The 11167-nt window shown below is 43.7% G+C and overlaps 1 protein-coding gene across 3 annotated transcripts in view; it reads left to right on the top strand.

Moving 5' to 3' along the window:
* TTF1 (transcription termination factor 1) overlaps positions 1 to 11167 on the top strand; it is a 35020-nt gene continuing 23853 nt past the window's right edge. The window contains exons 1-5 of one of the 3 annotated variants that reach the window (XM_036913472.2): positions 1 to 38; positions 4041 to 5063; positions 6345 to 6571; positions 7876 to 8061; positions 9016 to 9094. In XM_036913472.2, coding sequence (XP_036769367.2) covers positions 4048 to 5063; positions 6345 to 6571; positions 7876 to 8061; positions 9016 to 9094 — 1508 coding nt within the window. In that variant the 5' untranslated portion in view covers positions 1 to 38; positions 4041 to 4047. Of the gene's footprint in view, positions 39 to 74; positions 323 to 4040; positions 5064 to 6344; positions 6572 to 7875; positions 8062 to 9015; positions 9095 to 11167 lie in introns of those variants that run through there. The other 2 variants (XR_008996674.1, XM_036913473.2) reach the window with 2 other exon arrangements.

Here is an 11167-nt window from a genome sequence, read left to right as displayed (position 1 = left end):
GCTTCCGGGTTGGGAGAAAAGTGGTGGTGCTTGGGTCGGTAGGTTGAAACTCCTTCGGTTGTTCTGGCTCTTTAATGCGCGTACAAAAATCGAGCGGAGGTTGTGGTTGTCGTCTCCGGGGACTCGCCTTTAGCCCGAGGCGTCCGGGGGTTGGGGCCGCGCCTCTTCCTGCACGGCCGCTCCAGGCCCTTCCACAAGAACCCAGGCTTCGATCTTGGGCAGGAGCGGATGGATAGTCAGACATCTGGCTGGTAGCTCCCTCGCAGCCGGAGCGCCTTTCACAGCAGAGCAGAGAAGAGCAGGTCTCCATTGCAGCCCACAGGTGGCGAGAGAATCCAGGCTTGGGCAGGTCCTAGGGGGGCGGGAGGTGGGATGTTCCGAATAAGCGGGGGTAATTGCCTATCCACGTGTATGAGCACAGGGGAATCATTGGGAGCCAGACCGACAAGGTTCTAGCCCGTGGGAGGCCGATCTTGTCAAACCGCGCGAAGTGCAATAGGGAAGCAGCAGGTTTGTTGAGAAACACTGCACGTCGGGGAGACCCGACTAGTTAAGCGATTAGAGAGGCCTTCTTGAGGAAGTGACTTTCAAACTTAGACCAGTTAACACTCAGGTAACGGAGGATGAGCATTCCTAGCAGAATGAGCTGCTTTTGCAAAGTCCCTGAGAATGAAAGGGAACATGGTATATTTTAGGCACTGAATGAAAAAGGCAAGGTGTTTGAAACCCAGAGAGAAATGAGGTGGAGAGGCAGGTAAGGACGGGATCATTAAGGGCATGGAGGGTCTGTAAGGATTTTGAACTTTATCTTAATAATACTGAGGAAAAACAAAAAGTTTTGGCGGGAAGTGACTACATATTTAAAAGGTTGTGCTGATTTCCAGAGACCAGAGGGAGAAGCTTAAGGGCTGTTTACAAAAATGGAAGAAAAAAAGAAACTGATGGAAGGTTACAGAATAAAGGCATCATTTGATCTGTGCATTGTTATTAAGGGGTCCTGAAAGATGGGCCTGGCAAGTATGTATCTGTTGAATTTAGTGGCTCAAAGGTTATAGGCACTCTTACTGGCGCAGTCTTAGGGGAGGAATAGCAGTGGAAGCTGCAAGGAAGTGGGTTAAGAAGTGGACAGAAGATAAGGAAATGGAGGGAGCAGTTTCTCTTTTAAGAAATTTTGCCGTGAAAGGGAGGAAAGAGAATAGCTTGATGGGACTTGAGGGTTAGAGAATGGTTGCATCTTTGTTTTCTGTTTGTTAGTTTGAAGCTGGGAGAAATGAAAGATCGCTGGAGGGTTGCTAGAAGGGAGCCAGGGCAGTGAGAGGCTGGAGCTGGTGGGAGGCATTACCTGCTGGATCCCAAGCTTTCTGAGAAGCCAGGAGGGCACTGAGACCCAGCACCCAGAGGACATGGCCTTTGACAGAAGGGATACTTCCTCTGTTGGAGGAAGAGGGAAGGAGGACAGGTCAGACACAGGCAAGCATGTTAGGTTTGGGGTAACATATTTCTTGTCTTGTGTGTGTGAGTGTGAAGTCATAGGCAAGCTAAGGTGCTGCAGCTGAAATGGAAGAATGCAATTTAACCATTCATTCAGAGTTAGGAGATTGGAAACTATTTCAAGAAGAGTGGGAGAGTGAGCTGTCTGTGGCAGTGTTGTCCAAAAAAATCAAATAGTTTAGAATTTGCTAGTGGCCACATTAAAAAACATAAAAAGGAACAGGTGGAATTAGGAATGTATTTTAGTTAACCTAATATCCAAATTATTGTTTTAACATGAAGGCAGTATACAAAAGTTAGAGTTGTTTTACCATCTTTGTTCCAAGTCTTTGAAGTCCAATGTGTATTTTACTCTTAGAGCACAGTTTGGCCTGGCCCCATTTTAAGTGCTTAGCAGCCTTGTGTGGCTAGTGGCTACTGTATTGGACAGTGCAGATCTGGAGGGATATAGTTTGGTTACTGGGCGGTGTTCAGGCCCCACCTATAGTCAGCAGCCAAGAATGTAGACTGGTGCCCATCTGCTCAGTTGTGAGTTTTTTCTCCAGCCATTAGCAGTTCGAGGGCAGCCAAAGAGAAGGCATTAATTAATTTGAAGAAAAATATTTGTTGAGCTCCTTCTATGAGCCAGGCACCATGCCAGATGCTGAGGCTGCAGCAGCGCTTAAGATAGACAAAGTCTGCTAGGCCCTCTCTGAGCAGAGAGTTGACTTGCAGCTCTCAACCTGCTGGTAGCTGAGATTTCAAAGAGGTCACAGATGAGTTTCCATGCTTCTCTGGATGACCTTAGGGTCATCAACCCAAGCTCTAGGTGCCTCCATTGAAGGTGAGGTCCTGGAGCTGGGGGATATGGTCTGTAGGTATAAGGCCACATGCTCATTCACGTTCCCCTTCCCTCCAGCTACCCGATTCTTAAAGCTTCTCCCCTCCTAGAACAAATTATGTGCCTTCCGTAGAAAATGTGCGTAGCACACAGACCTGAAAGACTATGGATACAAAGACATCTCCAGTATTGCATAGTTTATTGTGCGAGCATATTTTTGTATAGCAAAATGCTGATCAGAATATATAGCAGCTACTTTCTGTGTAAGAAAGGAGGAGAAAAAAGAATAGATTGTTTTTGATGTTTGAGTCACGTAAATGTATTACCTAGTCAAAGAGAAATAAAATCTTAAAAACTGAAACTCAGGTGCAACTCAGAGTAAGGAGGGCTATAAGACATGCCTGTAAAATTATGTTTTTAATCATCTCTTTTGTAAAGTACATTTCTGTTACCATACTTAAACTCCAAAAATACATGTGCTTTATATGAGTATTGACACCTGAGCCTTATGAAACTCCGTTCTAACTTATTGCAGAGTTTTGACTCTTTATTGGCCCTAACAAGGTCCATTCAGCCTTTTAATCAAAGAGGTAATCTTCTGGCTTGAGGTCAATGGGTATTTGACACCCCCACTGTGAAGACAGTGGCATGTCCTGCACTCTGATGGAAGTACAGAGGGGAACAAGACAGACAGTGCCTTCCTTCTTGGGGTTTCCTTTTTTTAGCAGAGGAGACAGACATTAAATGGTTAGTTAAATAATTATTTTTTAAACTAGAGCTGGGCCAAATGCTACAAAAAAAGTACAGTTTACCATGAAAGTATATCATTTGCGGAAGGCACCAAACTCAGGGAGTCAGGGAAAGCTTCCTTTTCTTTTTTTTTTTTTGTAAATAGATATATATTTATATTCTTCAGTGGCTTGTTTTCAAACACAGATTTAAGCAATCTGTACCCTTGTTCTGCCCCTGGTTTCCTAAGAGAACTACTTCGGGCATTCAGTTAAGTGTAGATAAAAAAATAATAATAATAACAAACACTCCCCTGCTCGTTACCCCAATTATAGAAATAAGAGATTATAGCTGTCAGAGAAACGGGCTCTGTACTTGTCCCAACTCCCGGGATTTGCCAGTTATAATCCCCATGCCGCTAAGTCATAGTTTTACTGCATTTGCATCCATTTAGAAAAGATACATAAAATCATTTTACGTGTTTTAAATTTAATATACATGGTGTCACCATGTATATATCCTTTCAATTAGGGAAAGCTTTCTTGAAGTGATGTTTAAGCCAAGCTCTGAAGGATGAAAGGAGGAGGCAGGGAGATGGGGGAGGCAGCCAAGAGCACAGGCAGAGGGGGTCATACGCTGTAAGACCTTGAGTCCACGGTAAGACTGTGGCCTGTGTGGGAGACCAGCACCAGGCATGTGTGGCTGGAGCAGAGCTGGGAGGAAAGTCCAGAGATGCAGTTGTGGTGGGAACAAGGACCTGAGCATGCAGGCCACAGTTTTTCTCTGTTAACTGCTTTTCCCTGCCAGAAAGTTGATGGGACTGGATAGTGAAGCACAGTGAGCCCCCTGTGCATGTAGCATAGCATGAAATTTGTAATCATGGTTCCAGGCTTGTCATTTGTTATAGTTTCATTTCTCTCTGCTTTTTTTTTTTTTCTCCTGAGGCCAACATTTAAGACACTTTGCAAAAATAAACCATTGTTTTCAAATTTCCCTGTAGGAATAAAATGGAAGGAGAACCAAGCAGATGGGAAATCCACACTCCAGCTTTTCACAAGAAAAAGAAAAAGTATTCAGTCCATAAGGACAGACATCAGAGATGTTCTTGCGACAGTTTCAGACAATCCCCCCTGGCAAGTGAAACATCACATATAACTAATAAGAGTAAAAAAAGGAAAAAGGATTTCCAGCACTTCGTTTCTTCTCCTGTGAAGAAATCAGAAGCCTGTGATGAGACTGAAAAGGCCACCTGTGTTCCCAAAAAGAAGAAAAAGAGAAGAAACAGTGCTCTGGGTGTAGACAGGGAAAAAGGTGTTTCATACATCCTGGTGGATAAAAAAAATACTGAGAACATGCCAGAGGATTTTAGAAGGGATGTTGACGTCGTTTATGTTAATATGAGCAAGAGACAGAAGTCACCAGAAGAGCCTGAAGCAGACAGACCACACGCAGTTACTAAGTCACATAAACAGGAGTCAGAACGTCACGGTCAAGTTAGGGAGAAAAAGAATAAAAAGCGGCGGTGGAGAGCCGCATCCTGTGATGCCTCGCAGGGGAGCCCGTGTGCCAGCCGCACCCTGGCCCCACCGGAGTTGCAGGAACAGGACTCCCTGCTGTCTGCGGGCCTGGAGGGCGAAACCACCCCTGCCTCACTATCTGCCCACAGAAGTAAGGTGGAGAAAAAGAAGAAGAGAAAATTCTCAAAGAACCAGGAGTTTGCGGCCCCGGCAGCGCCCGAGAGTCCCGAGGACGAGCCCTCTGAAGGCGTGTGGGTCCTCGGGGAGGTTGGGCCTGCAGAAGGCAGTGAGGGCTCCCGCAGTAGAAAGAGAAAGACCAAGAAAAGGAAGCGAACGTCTTCTGTTGGAAGTGTGGCAGCGTTGGGGGCTGATTTTTCAGTGCTCAGTCCGAGCTTGGAGGACACGCTCTTTGACTCACTGGACGGGAATGGTACCTTGACTGAAGAAAGTGTGAGACCCAGGCCACACGGGGGAAAGACCCAGGCCCGTTCGGAAGAGGCACACAGGTAACGTGGGAATGTAGTGCCTTCTGATGGTGTGTGTCTTTGCATGAATTCTGCCTGCGACCTGTTTACTCTACGCATCCATAGTAAATGGTAGGAATCATGAAGAGAGAAACTGTAAAATGTACAAAAAGGTGTACACATTTAACCAAGTAACTTGGCAGGTAGCTTCCTTTCTTTGTGTGTAAAATAAGGCAGTTAGATTTTCACTATGAACTATTCCAGCCCTGAAATTCTATGAATAAGTTTCAAAGGCATTTAAGGCCCCCAAATTACCTTTGTCTATATGCATATACATAGAAGAAAGGATTAGATAATTTACAGTGAAGCAGAGCAGGAAAAACACGTGAATTAGAGTTCTCACTAACAAAGGGAATTTAGATGTCATTATTTATGTAATTATCATTTAAGTGAACTGCCTGGTGAATACATACAGGAATTTTTTTAACCACTTCCTGGGACTTGGGACAGATTTTCTCCCCATTTTTCCTCACTGACTTTCTTACTTTTGTTAGGTTTTCCTGTCTTGAAAGTTTCACATGAAGTTAAATGGGAGAGGGTCGCACTCAAGACACTGCCCATAATAGTTATGGGCCCACTCATGTCATCCCCTGTGCCATCTCATCGGGGACATTTTCAGAACACTGAAAATGCGGTAGCAATGTTCTAGGACTGTGGTTCTTAACTTGTATTGGGCTGTGGGTCTTCTAGAAGCTGTTGACCCTTTCATAGTGTTTCATACGACAAATGCATAGTGTTTTTTTCAGTTTCATGTCTGAGTGGTCAGCTGTTATGATTGAATATACTCAAAGGGGATGAATTAGTGATAGATACATAGAAATGTATGCAAAGGGAAAAAATATGGCCATTCTTAACTGTAGCAAAGCAACTGTAACCATGTAAGACCTGATACTGATTTATCTAATTAGTAACCATTATTTATAAAACTTAACTCATTGGGGGTCTTGAGTTTCCATGGGGGTAGAAGACAGCTTAGTTTATTAGGAAGTCAGTATCTAAAGCAAAAAATCTTAAAAATAGTAAGATAAGAAATAATACCTGGTGGAAATAAGGCTTAGAGCCACACACTTACTTCCTGGGCTGCCTCTGAGGTATATCCAAGTTAGGAAAGTGAAAGAGTTCAGACATCACAGACTGAGTCCACTCCAAGAGGCCTTGTAGCTCTCATGCTGTAGTAGTCAGAGTGAGAGTCATTCTAAGAAAAGAATTGAAAAGCCATCAGAGCAGGTGTTATGTTAACGTTAATCCAGATTTTGCCCTTAGGTTAGAACCTACAAATGAAGAAGAAAGCAATTTGGAACTGGCTGAAGATTCTGCAACAAAATATTTATCCGAAGATTCTAGAGCTTCAGGCGATCTAGATGTGGATTTGGACTCCGCTGTGAGGCAGCTCCAAGAGTTCATCCCGGACATCAAGGACAGGGCGGCCACGACAATCAAGCGAATGTACCGGGATGACCTGGGACGGTTTAAAGAGTTTAAAGCACAGGGTGAGCTTGTGGCACTTTAATCTTTGTTGAACTTCCTGTGTGCATAACTAGCCCCTGACTCTTGTGAATGATGTGTATTTATAGATTCATAAGAAACATCCTTCAGCTACTTTTTAGCTTTATCTCCTTCCAGAATGATTGCCTGAGCTGTAAAATTAGCAAAATGAACTGCTCTGGCTTTCCTGTTTTTTGCCCAACTTCTGGTAGAGGCAGCAAGGAGGATGGGGCGGAAGAAACCAGTGATCCACAGACTAACCATCAGTCCTGGGAGCGGAGGAGGGGTGTGCGTGGCTGAGACCCTGGGAGGGGTACAGAAGTGAAATAAAACTAACACCAGTATTGGCATCGTCAGCCTCAACAAGTTGTAGTTTCTTTCCCTGTGGTACTAATTTGAGGATAAGCTGGTTGTCGTGGGCATGGTTTCAAGCATGACCCAACTTAGTCTTAATTTCACTGTGTTACAGGAACCTCCTAGGAGGCTTACTGGATTTATGAATAAATTACAAATACAATGCTGTGTACTATAAATGAGCAATATTTACTGAGTGTGTGAGGCCCAATGCCACTGGTCATTGGAAAAAGTAAAAAGAGGCCTTAGCCTTATGGAATTGATCATGTTGAAGAGATTAGTTTTTAAAAACAAATTAATCAAGAAAAAAATTTACAGAGCAGTATCTATGGAATGATCCAGTTTTATTTGTATATTCTATGATGAAATTTTATGAGATATTTAAAAAATAAGTCTAAGAATAGAAAAATATGCTGTGTAACACAATACATAATGAACCAAATGCGTTGAGTCACAAGGAGGGGGAGAACGTAAAGGGCAGTGACGTCGCCACCCCCGTAAACACGCATCAGGAATACACAAAGGTATTCACACTCATGCCGGGCAGCTCACGGCGCTCCCGCAGGGGTGTGGGGTGGCAGAGGAGAGTAAGGGCGGGCCTTCTCCTAAACTTCCATTTCAATATTGTTCACATTTTTCATGAACATATTTTACTTTTTAATATATATATTTTTAAACTATTTTAGAAGGAGATCGATGAATCAGAAAAGGTCACTTTGGAATGGGATGACCAGAGAAGGTTTAGGGAAAAGAGTGTGGCTTGAGCTGAACACTGAAGGAAAGCCGACTTCCCCAGTGTGGCCTGGGAGAGGCGATGTCAGGTGCCTAAGTAGGGGCTCCTCCCCAGCAGGGAGGAGCTGGTGAACCACCGTGTTGTCATGGCTGAAGACCAAGCGGGAGGGTTGCTTTTTTTCATATTGACAATACGTCCTTTTTCTTCCCACCCAAACCCTAGGTGTCACTATTAAATTTGGCAAGTTTTCTGTAAAGGAAAATAAACAGTTAGAGCAAAATGTGCAAGAATTTCTATCCCTGACGGGAATTGAGAATGCAGACAAGCTGCTGTACACAGACAGATATCCTGAGGAGAAGTCTGCGATCACCAACTTGAAAAGAAAATACTCATTTCGATTGCACATTGGTAAGTTTAGGACTTGCTTTGCTCTGTGCCCATCCTCAGCCTCCGTAGACAGACAGCCCGTGCAGAGTATTTAGCACAGTGCCCGGCCCATCAAGTGCATGAAGTATGTGTTAACAGCCTCCATGATTAATAGTCCTCTTGTTGCCAGCCTGTACTTTTGACGATTTGGAACTTCATTCAGGTCTCCCAGGTATAGTGCTTTTACAGATTTTATAAGAATTACATGGTCAACTTCTAGTTTTCCTACTTGGTTATAATTATGTCTTTGATTTCTCTTCCTGTTCCTTATTACGTATTTCTGTGTATGCTGCACAAAACACAGCCTTACATGCCCTGTGATCTCTGAAATGTATTTTAGTATAGCCATGTCATGCTTTGTACCTGGAACCCTCTTCCTGGACGTATACTTAGAATGTTAGAAGCTCATGAAGCAAAATAGGATTGGACTGAAATAAATCTCTCTCGAATTTAAAAAGGATAATTTCTTAGGTGTTCCCTGGAATGCAGAAAGGAAAAGAGAGTAGACAGAATAGTGAGCCCCTGTGGAGGGATTGTTCTGTCTTTAAAGTGGGAAAGAGAGAAAAGCCCATTTGGAAAGGTTTTGGTTAATCTGATGAAGAACTGTTGGCATGTGTCTTCCACCTTAGCATCCCTTCCTCTTCATTCAAATTATGTTAAAATTACTCTGCCCTCTAAGGGTCTTTTCCATGAATTTAGTAGACTAGAAACTAGAGCTGCTATATACTAAGCATCTAGTTTTCAGAGATCTCCTGGGAAACTGGTGATTTTGTGCATCCACTCCCTAAGCCAGCTGTCTGCAGGACATGTGAAATCCCAGCCTGATCCTGGGGTCTGGGATAGTATCATAAGGGGCTGTCTTGGGCTCCTTCTATGACGTGGGTGCATCTCATGCCAGGCTGTGTGCATCTCTCACTGCCTTTCTTCTAACTATAGGGAAGGGCATCGCCCGGCCCTGGAAACTTGTATACTATCGAGCAAAGAAGATGTTCGATGTCAATAATTACAAAGGCAGGTAAGAAAAAAAGTCTTATCAACTTAAATCAGAACATTTCTCTAGTGTGCTGATAATGTAAAGCAGAATGTCTGCAAGAATAGCTTTGAAGAAAGAAACCAGGCTGGTTTGTGGGTGTGAAACCAGCTGTGTGTCTTCCAGGCCACTTTCCATTTACACCCCTTTAATAAATCTTCTGAGATCTCCGCTTTCTAAATCCTCACCTTTTTCTTTATACTTTCATCATTCCCCCAACACACTGTGCCTCTTACTGTTCCTCGTGCAGTTTGCTCCGCGCCAACTTGTGAGCATCCCATGCATGAACATTCCTTCTCGGTGCACTGTTCCCCAGCCAGCCCTGAGCCCAGTTCTTTGCATTTGCAAGAAATACTTTAAGGTGGAGGGAAGCATGCGGAGGAGGCCACTTAAGTTTGATTCAGTGGCGTCGTCTGCACAGCCTGCTTCATGGGTGATGACCACTCTCTCCTCCCTCTTTCCCCAGATAAAATACCCAATTATAGTTTGTTTTCCAACATTCCAAATAAAACTAATGTAGATCAGGTGTCAGCTGTGGATCATCACTCTCCTCGAGGACACAGGCAGCTCCTGCCTCTGAGGGCCCCACAGCAGTCGCCGATGGCCCAGCTGCTCCGTCTCCCTCTGGGAGGCAGGTTTAGGAAATGTGGCAAGACCAGCGGAGTTACACTTAGCTACGTGATTTTAAACCAAGGCATTGACTTGACCTTGGCTTCTTTTTTTTAAATCTTTACCAAAAGAAATCAACCTTAAGTAGAGGAAAGGTCCCCAAGGACTGAAGCCCACCCTGCTGTGTCTCCAAGCCTCAGTGATAGACCACTGTGGACAGAACTGAAGGACACGCACTGAAGATGACATCTGAAATGAGCCTTAAGAGAATGCTTTTGGTAAATAAATGGTGGCAGCGGAGGGACATATTTTTCTACCTGTGACGTGAGCGTGGGAGTGAACTTTTTAGAATGTTTCTCACTGTAGTAATAAAAGTTCATTCCATTGTTTGTACCATATTTGTGATGACCGCTTATTTTGGGTTGTTTTTCTAATTTTAGGACTCCTTAACTGAAAAAAACAGTAGAAAGTCAAAAATCCAAGAATTTGAAGGCCCTGAGGGCTGTTAGAGGCTGTGTGCCCGTTTCCTCATTTTTGGGCTCTGTTTCTCGCTGGTGTCCTCTTTCTGTTGCTTCAAGAGTGCCCTTGAGAAGGAAACTACCAGGAAGTAGGTCCTTCAGAGTGAGATTACGAGCCTCTGTTTACTACACTCTGCGTTTTTAGGTGAATTCTTGAGAGTGTTGGGATCTTACTGACAGAAGCAGCTCTGCGTGGCTGGCAGCAGAGGGGGCTAGTGTTTTTCTCGGGCCTCTTTTGTGTTGTATTAATAATAACAAAAACCTCCACTCCGCGCCCCCAGGGATTGCACAGTGTCATACCAATTGCTTTTCTTCACTTAAACATTTAAGGTGATTCATTTCAAAATCCATTTATGTTCTAGTGCTCTTTCAGTTCTTATCTTTAATATATTTGTTTTTACATGGGATTACTGCACCCTAAATTCCTTCAATAATTGTATATTTGTGTCAAGCCATTTGTCACATTTACTGCATGCCTGTTGTCTGGCAAGCATTACAGATCCCATAGTGTAGAAAACCGACAGGTCCCTCCCCTTGTAGGGCTTCCCCTCCGGGGCTGTGCTGTCCATCGCGGTGATCAGCAACCTCACTTGGCTGTTGAGCACTTGAAGTGGAGTCAGTCCAAACTGAGATGTGCTGTATTATGTGTTAAATATACCCTGGAGCCAGAAGCCTTGGTTTAAAGAAAGAGTGCATAATATCTCATTAATACTTTTGGATACTGACTACATTTTGGAATGATTGCCTTTTAAATTTATTGGCTTAAATGCATATATTATTAAGCTAATTAATTAAGTTAATATTCATGTGACCACTAGAAAAACTTGACTGATGTGTGTGGCCCGCCTTGTATTTCTGTTGGACAACACTGGTCTAGAGGAAGAGACAGGTAAACAAGGGAAACCCTAAATGTATGTAATTACAAGCCAGC

The sequence above is a fragment of the Manis pentadactyla genome, chromosome 3 (assembly GCF_030020395.1).
Source record: "Manis pentadactyla isolate mManPen7 chromosome 3, mManPen7.hap1, whole genome shotgun sequence".
In the NCBI taxonomy this organism is placed as follows: Eukaryota; Metazoa; Chordata; class Mammalia; order Pholidota; family Manidae; genus Manis; species Manis pentadactyla.
This window is presented reverse-complemented; position numbering and strand designations above follow the sequence as displayed.